This window comes from Excalfactoria chinensis, chromosome 2 (genome assembly GCF_039878825.1).
Source record: "Excalfactoria chinensis isolate bCotChi1 chromosome 2, bCotChi1.hap2, whole genome shotgun sequence".
Lineage (NCBI taxonomy): Eukaryota > Metazoa > Chordata > Aves > Galliformes > Phasianidae > Excalfactoria > Excalfactoria chinensis.
Window position 1 is genome coordinate 20,416,034 of NC_092826.1, and position 16,609 is coordinate 20,432,642.

The following is a 16,609-nucleotide window of genomic DNA, read 5'->3' on the forward strand; positions in this document are numbered from 1 at the left end:
ACACCCATCAGCAGTGTTGCTGTGATACATAAAAGACAGAAATACTGTCATTTAAACAAAGTTTTATCACACTGAATCCTGGTCTGTGATTTTCTTTTTTCTCCCATAGCTTTTTTATTTTTTATTTCTTTTTTTCCCCAAAAAATATAAGTGATCCCAGATACTTCCATGCGATCTGTTTCTCTAATAATTACCTGCTGATTTAAAGTGCCTAGCACGCACTTTAAATCATCCACCATTTTTAAAATGGGCCTAGGCCCTTTACAGGTTAAAAAAAAAACATACTGTAGGTTATTATAGTGTAACCATCCCAGTAGCCTTTGGTATGTGTTGGGTATGCGACAGTATGAGTTGCAACATGCAAGCTCTGAAACAACAGAATCTGAAACAGCCCACATGCAGAATGTAGTAGATTTCAGAACACAACAGTAAATTCCACATCCATAACCAATCTACTTCAAGAAGAAAGATCTCTGCATTCCACTTCTTCATGTTCAAATTTCAGCCACATTCAGCCATACAAATTGATCCCTGGTAATGTTACACAGAAATTATATTTTCAACTGTTATTTAACTAGTGGTGATTTAAGCCACTGAATCATTGAATCACCAAGGATGGCAAAGACTCTAAGATTACCCAGTGCAACCATCCACTTGTCACCAATATTTCCTACTAAAACGTGTCCATCAGTACAACATCTAAATGTTTTGTGAACACCCCTGGGGACTGGGGCTCCACCACCTCCCTGGGCAGGTGATGAATCCATATCTCCATTCATTAATTCATGTCTTCTCTCACTAGCTTTTCAAAATATGAGAATAAGGCAGTAAACATAATCTTGGTCATTGTGAATATTTAAAACTTTTGAGCGGAAAAAATGCCCCCGCTACCCAGTATAAATACAGTCTAGGAAAACCTTACAGACCCAAGTATGAGAATGTCTGTTACGATCTCACTTGGTTTTACACACTCATCTCAGTCTTATGTTGGCTAAGCTAAAACATGTTCTTTTAACCCTTCATTGTAGGGCTTTACTTTCAACACTTGAATAACATTTTAGATCTTCTTCAATTTTACTAATACTCATTTTTATTACAGAAAGCAATTTGGATATATTCCATCATCTGCCACATGCAGAAGTACAAACATCTCCCTTATTTGGTTTCAGGAAGTTCACTGTGTCCCTTCAGTTGTTCATCCACCACTTTCCAGGAGTTCCCATCTTGAAGATACAGTCTGCATAACCTTTTACATAACTTAAATATTTGAAGACTTAGCATATTTTCTACAAGCAGTGCTGTACAATTAACCAGATACATTGCCTATGGAGTAATTAACATTATATCTCCTGGGAAATTCATACAGAAATTACTTTCAGTAATTACTTACAGTATTTACTTTCATATTAAATACAACTTTCACTTACTCATTCTAACTGATATTTTTATTAAGATCTTTAACTGTTTTTAATACATTTAATATTTCCACAGACACTGTACTGGGATATGTAGAATTCCATCAGATAATCTTAAACTCCTTAGGAAAGTCTAAGCATATCAAATCTTTGTGAACACTTTACCAACAAGAGTAGTAATCATCATAAAACAGAAATTGGATGTGCTTAACAAGAATAATTTTCCATAAAACTATTGTCATGTAATAAATATAATGTAATTCGTTATTAACTGAATGTATGTTAGATTTTCCCTTATGTTCTCCAAGGAGAGCAATAAAACGACCTTATTTTTATTTGGACATCACACATCTCATTCTAATAGGTAACCTTCAGCTGTCTAAAACCTGCTATGCCAACGCATGTTAGAAATTAACCTCAGAAGGCCAAGATCCTTGAGCAAAAGTTATCCAGTCTGACCGATTTGAAACTCTTTAATAGTAAGCAAGGAGGATGTTACACACCACATGTTATGGCAGACTTCAAAGCAGAGAGCCATGCTCATGTGACAAGGATATATCACGTCTACAAATGCAGGACATACGTTTATTTGGTATGCCGCCTTTTCTTTATCACTATCAACAAATTTATCACGTCCTTTCTAGCGATTTCTGATATTTTACTCCCAGTACATGTTCGAATCAAGTTCCTATTCTCCCCAAACCAGCCAGATGCGGGGTTTCCCAGCCTTTACTGCTTCTCATCAGTTTTTTGCCGTTTACATTTTTTTTTATTTATAGTGGCTGCCATGCAGTATTTCTTATTTCTTATTGAAATACCACTTGCTGTATTAAATCAAGCTGATGGAAAGCAGCATTGCGTATTGCTGAGGACAGACTGTTGCCCTCAAGTCTACCACAAAAAGAAGATAAGCTGGTGCTGCTGCAATAAGCACGGATCTAAAGCATTATAAAACAGTGCATTCATGCATGTTTGTGCTCATACTGCTGAGGAACAAAATAAACCAACAATTTTTATTATTTCACATTGTTTGGGTACTGCAGGTCATGGTGCAAGCTGGGGTTCCAACTGCACAAATAAAGAAGTTCTCTTTTCCCATGCATAAATCACAATTATTTGTGTTTGTTTTTTTTTGAGGGGCAGGGGATAGTTTTGGTAACTATCTGGTTAACTAACTAGATATAAGATATGAATGGCAGACAATGGGATTAAAAGACAAAGTGAGGTCAGTGCTTCCCAACAATCTTGGACTGGGCAACTTTTCTTGGACTAAAAAGCTCTCCTAATCAATACATGTTGAACGAGGTCTTACTGCAGCATATATCCATGGTACGTAACAGTTGTTCTGACCTGGGTCACAGTCAACCCTTATGTCTTGTTACTGTTCCTAAAATCACACCCATAGGATGTAGGTGAACATACCATGATTTTTTTTAGAATTTGATTTTAAAATCTCTAGAAGAATTGTTATTAATGGAAGTGACTGCATTCCCTCTACCTGTTACAGGTGTACTTTTAGCTTCAGCATCTGTTTATTCATACACAAAGTCAGTAACAGTGACACAAATATATTTTATGTATGATGGGTAAAAACTTTTTGAAAGAATAAATATACTATAAATGGATCAAAAGACTAATTAATGTTGTTGGAACGTTACAGTAGTGTTGTTTACACTATCCACAATTTTGTAAATTACTGAAAGCTCCTTACATATGGGAATCTCAGTACCTTGAAGTAAAACTTCCTAAGCAAAAGATAAACTGGATCATCTGCTGGTCAACAATCACAGAGTTCATTATGGAGAAAATAAATTAATAAAATGAAATAGAATACCAAACCTGCTTCGCTATTTAATGTTTCTCAAGGTGCCAGCTTACATGAGACCTACGCTTTTCTGCTTGCAGACTACTGCTAGAACAGGAGATCTATAGAAGACTGCACTTGCACCAGAATAGTTAAAACTGACAAAAGAATCACAGCAGCAGAACAGCATTCTCTCCTTCTCTTTTCACAATTTCCTTTTTTTTTTTTTTTTTTTTGTTAATAAACACAATTGATATGCAAAGTATCAAACTACACGGTGCTAGGAAAGCAAAGGTCACACAAATACATAAATGCTTTTCAACAGCACAGAAATGGGATGAATGACTATTTTCCTGCCTCTGCCCCTTAAAATTCTGAAGACACAAGAAAACATGCTAAATGTCAACACAGTACGGTCAGCAAGGTAAAGCTTTTCCTTACAAGACTGAAAACTATCTAACATAAAATACTGTACCTTTAGCATTTTGATGATCTTCCTCATTTTTGGGAAAGAAGACTCTTATTACACCAGTGTTGATATAAATCAGAGGCAAGTTGCGGGAAGTTAAAGTATGAGTCCTCATAGGCTGGCCGGGGGATTTTCTTTTCTCCTTTTGACTCTTTGGCAGCCTGGCTTGAAAAATGCTTGCAATTGCATTAAGCAAAGGAAAACAGAGGACCACATCAAAAGCCTGAGCAGACAGAAGGATCTCATGAAGAAAGTGAGGAGAACCATCAGTGTGACCTTCGGATAGCTTATGGAATGTTCTTCGTTCATTTCTCGAGATCAGTTTGTGCCGGACATTTTTTGTCACAGCTTTTGTATAAGTTAGAGAAAGAAATCCATGTTGTTGGTGTGAGCCGTCTAAAAGTTTTGCAGTTGCCTATTTCACAGGAAAAAAAAAATTAAATAGAATACCAACCTGCTGCAAAAATATATGCATACAACATCAATTAATTCTTTGTCAGTTACACTGTCGAAGGTTCTGTGTTTTCTACTTTCTACCCTCTCTGAATCCTGCTCTGAATCCTGTAAGAAAATTCATCCCACAGTATGTCCATAGTTCACAATGCTGCCAGTTATAAGTAATCATCTTATTTTCTGACAATTAATGTTGTGTGCAACTCAAATCCAGTCAAAAAAGCTCAGAACATTTTTAATTTTACAACCATTTTCTAATAATTATTCACAATTACATATTAACTTGTTTTTCACTTTAGACATTTCAGAAGTAAATATTACTCCCTTTCATCATCCTTTCTGTACGTGCGAACACCATAGGTGCAACAACTTCTGATGTTGAAATACCGTCATCAACATTGACTATAGAAGACATCCATAGTCAACTACTCTATGAATTCAGCTGTTTTTTCCCTCACTGATTTTGATTATTTGAAAAGAATACCTCTACCATGTGCCAAAGCACATCACTTAGGTAAGGATATTACACTGTACAAATACCAATTTTCTTCACATAGAAAGAAAGGTTTCCTAGATCAACATGACAATTAGAGATTTAGCTCCCAGAAGATGTATATTACAGGTTTCGTTATTACTTGCGAAAGTCTTTTGGATTTCAGCTACATGTCTAGTGAGTGCAAAATAAAATGACAATTAACAGTAGACTAGGAAACGTATTATTTTAATAACATAAAAAATGTTTGATAGAATCATAGAATCACAAGGTTGGAAAGGACCTACAAGATCATCTTGTCCAACTGTCAGGTCATCTAGTCCAACCGTCAATAGAACTCTATGCAATTATTCAAATGTTAGCCATAATCACAAGCAATTACATTTTGCAAGCAGCTGTTTTTTTCAGCACCTTTAAATTTGATTAAAAATAACTGAATGCAATTTAAGCCTCATTATTAGAACACTTCTTTTAGATAAATAGAATACATAGCTTAAATGTTGAAAAGCTGGATTACTTTATGATTATGTCAATTGAAACAAATTATTGAGTTAGATTTCCTATAAGATCTGAAACAAATAGAGTAAGAAAATATTGCCAACCAAAATTCATGAAGAAAATAAATCAGACCACACAGAACTTCCACTAACATAAAAAAAAATAATTCTCAGGGGTAACTCATTTGTCAATTTAAAGGGGTCAATTCCAGTATAAAGTCTTTCAAGGATAAACCAACAAGAAAAATGGGTTTTTAATATCTCACACTGATATATTCATAACTGCCACACAGTGTTCCAAATATTCAAAGGAAAGACACAAATATGCAACTGTTAACATTGCATTATCATAATTATATAAAGTAATTGTAAAAGGTTGCACAGAAGTATACGGCAGTAATACAAACTACTTATAGGCCCAAGCACGTATCTGAATTACATGAACAAAATGCAGTGTTCACTACTGGTTGCTAAATATGAATACATAGTACTGCATGTGCTTACTGTTAATATCAAGGAATCTTACTGACTTCAGTGGACTGCAGTTACACACTGGGTTGTGAACCATCAGCCCTTTTCCCTACATCTAGTCTAAACTGACTAACAATTATTACAAAACATGAAGGTTAAGAAGGAAATAACACAGCTAACATAATCGGTACATGCAATAATTACATTGAGTTCTAAACCAATGTAGATTTCATTGAGATTTTTATTTATCCTTAACCCAACTAGCACTTATTAGTGGAAGTCCTGTAGAAAGAAAAAATAAAGAAAATTCTTACAGAAGGAAAGAAGCCAGAGATATTGCTGAAAGGGTCTTGCTTGCTGATGGGTCGAACCAACAAGGTACGTCTGTTCAGCTTGTCAGTACAGGAAAGGAATACACCTCCATATTGCCCCAGAGACCAGGAATCTTCCCCAAGGCTTAAGGAACGAGGCATGGAAGAGTGGAAGACAAAAATATATATATTTTTTAATTTGCCATAAGCAAAAGAAAAGTTTATGTAATATCTATGTAATGGGAAGACAAAGTCTATTCCATACCTTTTCCTGAAAGGCCCAAATTCAATTAGGTGACATAAAAAATTGATATGAAAAGAAACTTTGTAAAACATTATGTGAAAAAAACCAAGCTATTGCGAGATGTGGAGACACAGGAAAATAGAACAGAATCCTGCAAAAAGGAACATAGACTTACCCCTTCATGTTCAATAGACAATTTAATTGGAATCAGTATGAGAATGATTATAAGAATCAAACTGTAAGAAAAGATCGGTTCAAATACATTATAAATTCACAGTATTGTTCAGAAAGAGATAATTATTGAAAATTAAAATCTTTCTTTGTATTATAATTCATGTAATCACTCTTTGACACAAAGAAGAATAAAGAAAACTATGTCGCTTCAGAAGAATTTTTCACGTAAGCCCCTTAGTTTTACTAAAGAAATCTCACCAAAATCTTTTCTCTGCATTGTAGAAATATCCTTTGAAAATGTGCTGACTGCCAGCCTTCCCCTGGCCTGGAAGACAGAACATTCACCTTATCTATTCTCTGCTTTTGGCTTTAGTGCAAAGAAATTTAATGACGGAAATGGGTATTCTGAAGAGATTATGAAATGTAACTGAAAACAGTAAAAACTTTTGTAAAGCAAAATGAAAAAAGGAAATAAAAAAGCTTCAAGGTAACTTTAATGAAAAAAGGACAACACCAAGCTGAAAAGTTTTCCTAGGGAGCATTAGGCAATGGAGTATCCTCTCCCAAGGTTATCCTCAGGTGTAATATCCTCAGGTGAAAGGTGTAATATCTCTACCAAAATGCATTTGGGTGCTCCTTGAAAACATTTACAGTGGTGCTGCAAAAAGAAAACTTGCCAAGTGGCAAGACATTTGGTAGGTTCTAACTACTTAGTCTAGATGTACGTTCATGACACACTGGTCAATGCTGATGACACACATACAACCAGCTTAGTTCCCTGCATTATATTGTTACTGAACCACAGTCAAAACAAGTAGCTTCATTTGTATAAAATGCTTTTTAAAATCTGAGAATACAGCAGCATAAAACACTCAACATTGGCAATTTGCTACAGCTAATGTGCCATCAAACAGCATTTAAGGGATTTTGATTCAGAACTTTAGTAAAATTAACATTTTTGTCATAAGGATCAACAGAGTAGCAAATGTGTACACTAACATGTAATGAATTGCATGGATTTCTTTGGATTTGTCTATAATTCCAAGAAAATGCATTTTAGATTTCAGCATTTCATGTAATCAAAATCAATCTCATTTAAAAGAAATTCAACAACAACCTTAAATTGAAGTTAACAAACAAGAGAAAAAAAAAACCACAACCAACTCCCAGAAATTACCTGTTTCTGTAATGGTCTACATTGAAGCTTTCTATCTTGCACTTGATTTTGGTATATACATCCTGCATATCCACTGATGCGCTGAGATCTTCTAACTCACTGACAACACAAACCTCTGCAACAGCCAAAGGAAATTAAAACTATCAATAGTTACAAGTTCATAAGCGAGGAATAAACATGGGACACCACAGTTCATGTATAGGATAATTCTCTCTCTACTCAGTGATTTGGCAGAAAGCCTGATTTCATTCACTGTCATGTTGAGAAGAATCAGGAAAAAAATACTGTAATCAAAATCGTTCTTTGAACAAATGTGTAGAGACTTATCTATGATTTTTTTTTTTGTTCAGATATTCATAACTCCTATAGAACAGACTTGTAACACTGGAGATTTCTTTCCCTCTTTTGATTATTTTGTTTTCAAATGTTATTGTGCATCTCTTAGAAAATTAACTCAATGACTAGTCTGCTTATTTTTTCAGTTATGTGATTAATGAAGTTAACAGTTATAGGAAGTGTTCCCTAGCAGAAACAGCCCTGCCGTACATTTCTAATATACAAATTCCCTTCAATTACTGTCCAGACGATAATCAAACTGTAATCTAAAAAAAAAACCAAAACCCAAACCTACTTGTGTACCACGTATTTCTCTTTTGAATATGATAGTAAAACCTCTAATGACCTCAAGGATTATACTATGATGAATATGCGCAATTTCAATTGAAAGTAGCAGTGCAAAATTACATGTCTATAGATGGACATGCACAAAGCATACTACTAAATAATGTAAAAATGGAGTATAATTACTACCAAGACAATAAATGCAGTCTTCTATTACGTAAAATAACTGACTCATTACCAATTTAATATACTAATCTTTTGATATGGAAGAGGAAGACTATGCCAAAGAACAGTTATGAATTCTGATTACATGCACTAACCTGACTACACTTTGTGACTCTGGTTTAAATATAGATCCAAATAATTATTTTTGTATTAAATAACTAATATTGCTAATAGATGTGCTGAAATAGCTAATATTGTTCTGTGGAAAAATGTACAGAATTAAAAATAATAAATAAGGAAAAAAATGTTGAATACCTGTGCCATTATTTCTAGGATCAGGAGCAAACAATTTTATAGTAATTTTTGGCAACATCCACTGCATCCACAGGCTGACACGTCCACTTGAGACTCCGATATTGCTTGTTGTTTGTTCCAGTGTAATAGAGTCTGAGAAAGGAGATTCATCACCACCCTGAAGAGAATCACCCTATAAAAGAGAAATAATGGCTGAGAAAAAAAAATAGTAAATAAAAAAAGGTATTTGCTTTCCATCACTGCCTACTTTTCTTCCATCAAAATTGATGTAGACTTGATAAGCCATATAAATGTACTTATAAATACAAGCAGACTCACTGATACTGTATTACAATTAAGCCATTTTTGAATGTCAGGAGAAGAAAAAATAGGAGGAGATAATTAATTTGGCCAAGATTATATGATAAAACTATTACACTGCACGACTTTATTCTACTTGGTCTAGAGAAATTTCCACATTCATTTACACTACTGACATGCCAGTAGCATTACTGAAAAGAAAGGTTGATAGGAATATTATGAAGTACAACAGGAAAAGGGCTAACGGTGAAGCAAACGAGTGTATATTCTCAGAAAAAGAGCATGACATTTGAAAGACACAATGAAAAACTTGTTAGGAAGGCCTATCAGAGGCCAGCACGTAACTTCTGATAATTCTTCATGGGACAATTAAAAAATTCACCAACAAATGACTTCATCAGATTTTTCCTTTGCCAGAAATTACTGCAATCAGAGAGCAAGAAAAGATGCAAACATATAATTGCCACTTAGTTCCCAGCATTTACAACCTATTGAGCTCAATGCAATGGACACATACATCACTAATGTCAACCAGAAGCCACTAAAGCCATTAGCATCTGCTCTTTTAACCCCATTAAATGTTGCAAGTTTCCTTTGTTATTCAAGCACAAATGGACAAGAGAAATTTATTGCCACCTTGACTCATTGAGATCAAGTTGTTTCTAAGAATTTCAGATCAATAAACACCCAAACTTTTAATGAAGGTTTTGAGGATTATGAATTACAATGAACCACGTGCTCAGGAACACAGAAGGCATTGTACAGTTTGACTAAGTTAACTTTAACTGTACAGGCAAAAAAACTCCCAATCATGCACTCAACTCTGGGAAAAAAGTATTTTCAGTGTCAAAGTTTTGGATCTGACATTACTCGACTCATTCTGCAGTCTATGAGTATGGAAATTCTGTTAGCAATCTATTTTGTGGATGTACAGAGCTCTAACCAAAACAAATAGCTCCTATGGGAGCATTTATATTGATAGATGTCATTTCCAGTCAACTCAGGCCTAGGATATCTATAATGTTTATATGTTTTCTTATCACCATACTAACCATAAGAAAGGACAAAAAGATAGGCCAAAATCTCAAACATCGCACATTATCCATGATGAATTTGGGCTGTTTGACAGACATCAAACACTGCTCTCCAAAAGCTTCCACACCTTTGTAACCAGTCTTGAATGACAACCCTAAAAGATGATGAACCTGCTGTGGGAGTTTCATTGTGCCTGGAATCAGCAAAACTTTGGAACAGGGGATCCCATAAACAGGGCAGCTGTGGAGGCAGCAGCCAGTTAAAGACAAGCTGCTGAGATCCTCAGGTGGCTTTCACAGGGTATCAAGCAATGAAGCACAATCAGAGGTGGGTTGGGTTTTTTTGTTGTTGGTCTGTTTTAATTTGGAACATTTCTTTACATTCTTTTTGTATTGCTGGCACACTTAATTGGCCAGATTGTAACTTAACTAACTGTGATGGAGGGAGGAGGAGAGAGCAAGTCTCCTCTTCCCCCCCTACACACATTCATTCTCTCAATGGACATGTTCCAAAAGGCTTGGGTTATGAAAATCGATTCTTTGTTCCAAAACTTTGGCAGATCTCTACATTTCTGATAGTTTAAAAAAAAAAGTTAAAAAAAAGAAGAAAACAATAGTAAATTAAATTTAAAGTGGTGCAGTTCACAGCGAATACATATTGCTACCATGGAAAGTTTTGCATCTTATGATTTTTTTCTTCTATTTGCACAATGTAATGTGCTCAATTGTTTCATATATTTTCTTAACTTGCTTCTCTTTTTTTTCCCACAAGGGGCTGTTTTTGTTTAGTGGTTTGACAATATAGATAACTCTTCTGTAGTAAACTGAAGCAATCATTTTCCCACACTTTCTTTTAGCTTATTTTTCAGTAGATATTAATGGATGTACTGCAGTTCATGAAGTATCAGCCAGCTGATAATTTTGGCACAAGGTTACTTTTAACTGTATTTGTGAGATTCTTGAAGAACCGCTTCTACAGTAGCATAAACCCAGACACATATAGGAATCAAATTAAATCAGGAACGCGCAAGCAAATTTAAAAGTAGCAGAGTTTTAGGGGACACATTCCCTACTAATGTCCAAATCCATTACAACTATTAAGTTTATAAACAAAAACAGAGGTAGAGCTACAGGCCCAGATGCACCACTGCAAACTGCTTCTTTCTTTTGTAAGGTTTCGAAGACGCTTTGTATCTGATATCCTACTATCAAAAAATGCAGAGATGAGAAGAGGCCAACGTGTTTGCAGCTTCCATTAGTGCAGCTGGAGCTGCGCTTGTGCTGGCACAAATCCAGTCATGTTTGTGCTTATGGCTGTCTGAATTGCAAATATTTCTGACGTGAATGTCTGTAGCATGTGAGGTATTAAAAGCAATTCAAATGCTGTGGCACATAGATGTGCAGATGTAAAACAAATTTTCCTATACAGGCATGTATTTCTGGAAGTGAACTTGAAAATGTAAATCAGGCTTTCCATGTCTAAGAGTCAAGTAGAGGCTGCTGTGGATGCCTCATCCCTGCAGGTGTTAAAGGCCAGGCTGTATGTGCCGCTGGGCAGCCTGATCTAGTACTTGATGTAGCAGTTGGCAACCCTGTCTGTGACAGGGTGTTGGACACTAATGATCCTTGAGATCCAACCCAAGCTATTCCATGATTCTATAAAACACGAGCACAGTAAAAAATAAGAATAATGAACTGCAAAGCAAGCAATATTATCAGAAGTAAAGTAACTGTGAACCTCTGCCCAGAGTCAAAGCACCAAGGAACTGTTTTCACAGCAGAGTAAGTGGGAGGTCTGACACCTGGACCTTCAGTTGCTCAGTTTTACAGCTTGTTTGACCACAGGGCCTGCAGGACTCAAGCAGGGCCTCAACTCAATTGTATTTAGTTTTGTACCCCAATTCTGTACTTGGGTTACTGCATGCCCATCTGGCATTCCATATCACTTGTGTGTTCTGCTGCTTGCACTAGCCAGCTTGATGACAGAGCTAAAACTGCATTAAGCTGAGGCCGGCAGAGATAACCTCTTCTGTTTGCAGCTGTGCCAGCTGAAGAGCTTATCGACAGACAGCCCCAGCTGCTCATCACCGTGTCTCTGTCAAAGGTTACCAGCTCCTATCTCCTCCTTCAACAGTTCAATATCAATGTGTTATCCACATGTTTTTCTACCATTCAAACATACCTAGAGAGTTGAATTGGCCCATTCTCTCTCTCAGTAGCAGAAGCAATACAGATGGCTCCTCCGGAGGCAGAAGCTGCTACATAGTTATCCTTTGAGAAGTGGAAAAAGGATTCATTTCTTCTTAAATTTATGTTAACGGTACTGCATCCAAAACCGTCAGGCAGAGTCACAGGGAAAAAGCAACGGGCTGCGCTAACTTGTTTTTGGTTTTTATTTACTTAATAAGCTTAAATTCTTAGATTTTTTTTTTTTTTTATTTTTTTCACTGAAAACTAAAACCGAATTGAAAAGACAGAGCTCTTGTTTCTCATGCAGTTTCAATTTTCTTTTCGGATTTTCAGCACCCAGCGTGGTATTGTTAAATATGTTTATGCATTAATTTTCCGCTCTGTTTCCAGATCTACAGAAAAATCAAGCCAGAGTCAGAAACACTGAGTTATTTTCCCACAACTTCTCATGCCAAGTCCTAAAATATACAATTTAATTCTTTCGCCAATTGTTGCAAATTGACCAATATACCAAGTTTATTTTCTTAGCAGAATTTATCTTTGTTCAGCAGGAAGAACCAAACATGTGAGGCCTTCATCCTTGGCCTGCCTAAAGCTCAGGGATGATCACAGTTTGGCCACACTACTGCTATGCCTTATCAAAATAACTCCTGCGTTCTTGCTCAATCACTGAGTTTCCCCAAGGACTAAACACTTCTACCACTGTTTGTACTTAAGTAAACAGTAACAAGTGGCCTGCTGTAGTCTGTACTACCTTTGCTCTAGCTGTTCCAAAGGAGGGATGGTAAAAATGATTAACTGTTTCCATGCCTCCAGTACTTAAGCCTCGATGATGCTTCTCTTCCCTACCACCACCCAGAGAAAAATTCAGTAAGCTACATAGCTTTATCCATGTAGGAGCGTGCCATTCACTATCAACCTGTCAGCATGGAAAGCATTACGTGCAGCTTGAAATATAAATCATCCACAGACCATATAAACAAATGTCTTATTTTGCTGTTTAATACAAATGGCTGTGAGAGTTAATTTTCTTCTTACTCATTTGTAGCAAGTCAGGCGCAGTTGAAAGAAATTCAATAAATAATAACTTGTCACCCAAAGAACAAAGTAACATTAATCATAAAATCTCCAAAGTTTAAAAAAATAATAATAATACTTATTGCAGCAAAGTATTTTTGTTAGATACGGAGATTTGAAAGATAACAGAGTGCAGGGGTATAAAAACGAAGAACAAGCTCTGATAAATAAAACATAAAAAAGATTTCCCTGACTCTTGGAAAATGTCTCTAAACCAAATCTGTTAAATACATATTATTAATTACTCTGTATGCTTCACTGCTGCTATATGGTTTTAAAGTTTCGTAGCTGCAAGCTGCAGCTGTGGGTGATGCACTCCATTTTTATATTTTACCCTCTCCCTTTTTTCTATGAAAAATACTTTTGTTACGGTGGTCTGAAAACAAGTTGTAATTTACAAATATAGGGTGATACCTTTCACTTGAAACAACACGGACATAACTTCCTTCCCATGTTGCTAGTAAGTGCAAGCCAAAATGAAGTCCCTTCAAACTTCTAACAACCAAAATATGCCTCTATCAGAAAGCGATGCTGGAATTTCAAAGCTTACAAAGACAGCAGACCCTACTTTCCATATTGGTCTGCATAGTATTTCAAGTACTGAAGAGGACTCCACAGTATATGGACAAGCTGAAGGTTACTCTGACATTCCTCAGTCTCCTTTTATATATATATACATTTTATAATTTTATTTTTATTTTTTTATTTTCCAGAAGGTACACTGAAAAGCCTCACTTTTGTACAAGATGATGCAACTGAATTCCAACATACTTGTTCAGATTTGACTAGATAGGCTCTTATGACCAAACAGCATATCCAGATGAAATATCCCATATTGAAGATAGACACCACATACAACGATCCATATGTGGATAGACAATGGAAAGCTATGTTTTTCTATCAGACCCAGAAAAAGAACTTGGCCTCACTGGAAATTGTACAGTAAAGCAGGCTGACATCTGCAGCCCGTTAGGCAATTTGACAGGTAGAACTTGCTGCTGTACTTCACAAGAGATAAAACAATGAAAAGAACCCTGCACATTTCTTGCCTACAAGGCCTGTTGACTTACTTCAACAACTTCTGTGGCAAAGGAATAGTTGGACAGCATTTTTTCCTCTGTAAATAGACGTCTCTGAGATGCATATGGCAGACTGTGTATATTTGAAAGTAAATTCACATAAAGTCTATTCAGACTGTGACGAAGGCTTTCAGCAAAACAAAGCATTCCAGAGTACAACTGAAGACAGCAGAAGTGACCAGACTGTCATCTTTTTATCCTACCCCCTCTGAAGAAAGAACTCATATTTCCTGATTACACTACATAAAAAACGCTACGGTGATTGTAAGTTTGCAAAAGGAAAGAAGGAAACTAAGTGACTGCATTCTCTCAAAACAAAACAAAGAAACACAACACGGGAGAACATTAGCTAATTTTCAAATACATGTTTCTCACTTCTCAGCAATCCTTACCTCAAAGAACCAAACAGGAACAATGGCACTAATTAAAATCTTAATGGTACTTTTATACGAGGAAATACGTTTAATCGGTTCAGTAGAAATACTGCCAATCATTAGGTTACCCATTGTTTAATTTACATTGTCTAAAGGAGTGCATTAGAAGAGTGAGAAGACAGTGTGGTTCCTTACATTATTTCTTGCCAGTCGTCCAAATATGTTTCTCCTTCCTCTGGGGCTGCCTTCCTGCCCCAGCCACAGATAGAGCACCTTGGGCTGAGGGCTCTGAATGGAGATGATGGACATGAGCTCCTACGTCAGTTCTTCAGCCATATGAACAGTGTGGATTCAAGGAAAGTTTTTCTCCTGTTTGTATCTTTTTTTTTCTTCTTTTGTGTCTTAAATAACATCCTTTTTAATTTACTTATACTGCCTAGCGTTATGATACATTCCTTCCAAAGCAATATTCAAATCTTGGTTGTAAAGTACTTTGTCAACTCTAAGTTCCTTATTGCAAAAAAAAATTTCAATATTAATTCCATATGTTTTAATACAAGTTCCTATTCTAACATGATAGAGATGGTGACAGTAGCTTCAGAGTAGAAAAGACTGAATACAAATCTTCGTTTGTTAGCTAACTAATTTATTTAGCTAGAATTTAATATTTCTTGAGAAAAGGAAGAAAATGAAATGTATGATGAACAATATTTTGCAAGCCGAAGAATACGAATGCTGAACTCGGACTCATACTGCCAAAATAATCTTGGTGATATACGGATTAAAACAATTACTGAATCGGTATCAACTAATGCTCTAAGTACAGCATGTACTCTAAATACTGCTCTCTATAGAGAGTCAAAACCAAGTCGTTATTTATGAAGCTGGTGGTTTCTGATTTTAATGAGAAAGGAATTTGGTGGGTAAAAAGAATATTATGTTTGCAGCCATATTTTTTCCTACTAATGCTGCTTACCTTCAATTTTTATGTGTGATGAGGTTTTTCACTTTAGAGATGACCCGCACATCAAAACAGCAAAGACAGCAAAACAGGCAAGCCAAATAATTCATAAATGAGTATTTTAGTGAAATGTCACTAGAAATGAAGCTCTAGCTTTAACACCTTTTAGTGACTTACTTGTGTGTGCACATCATGCTTATGTTAAAGTCAGCACTAGAAATCATCATTTCATTTGCTCCAAAACCTGGAATTACTAAAAGTCACTCAGAGAGTTAAAGAAATCCTGGCCAAGTGTTGTTGAACTATAATTGCAGAGAGCATTCAAATTGCCAAGCATCTGCCTGTGTCCTGGAACTACAAGGAATTCCCAAATCACCGTGTTTATTCCTAAGAATGAAACTAGTCTCAGAAATCTACTCGCCTTCAGAAGTCTCCCAGCAATTCAAGGTCAGGCTGGAGGGGCTCTGAGCAACCTGATCTAGCTGTAGGTGTCCCTGCTCACTGCAGGGAGTCAGACCAGATGACCTTTAGGGGTCCCTTCCAACTCAAACAATTCTGATTCTTTGAGCTTTATGTTAAGAATTAAGCATTGCATACATTTAATGAACTGTTGGTATACCTTCATCTCATCTTATCCATTTACAGGTCTGTGCCAGAGCACAAACAAAGCCACCTAAGACTGACAGAAGGCACTATGAAAATCACAAATATTTGTCCTGTTCAGTTACACAGCCTCCTGTGACCATCCATTCTAATGGATCATCTAGCTGACAGGCTCGTGATAATCATGGATTAAGTTTAACATTATATACATACTAGCCTTCTTTCCTCCCTGTGTAAAAGAAGCAGAACTTCTCATGCCTCAAACACACATAGAGATTAGGATCAGGTACAAGCTTGCTCCAGGAAGTTACAGACTACTGCAAATTAAGGAAGCAGAAAGACATAGAAAGGAATGTCCAATCTTTCTTATGTTTGAAGTTGA

At 36.0% G+C, this 16,609-nt stretch overlaps 1 protein-coding gene across 1 annotated transcript in view; it reads right to left on the reverse strand.

Moving 5' to 3' along the window:
- VPS13B (vacuolar protein sorting 13 homolog B) overlaps window positions 1–16,609 on the reverse strand; it is a 404,032-nt gene that overhangs the window by 164,891 nt on the left and 222,532 nt on the right. The window contains exons 25-28 of the mRNA XM_072328758.1: window positions 8,610–8,781; window positions 7,509–7,623; window positions 5,917–6,058; window positions 3,695–4,103 (exon numbers count right to left, since the gene is read on the reverse strand). Coding sequence (XP_072184859.1) covers window positions 3,695–4,103; window positions 5,917–6,058; window positions 7,509–7,623; window positions 8,610–8,781 — 838 coding nt within the window. The remainder of the gene's footprint in view (window positions 1–3,694; window positions 4,104–5,916; window positions 6,059–7,508; window positions 7,624–8,609; window positions 8,782–16,609) is intronic.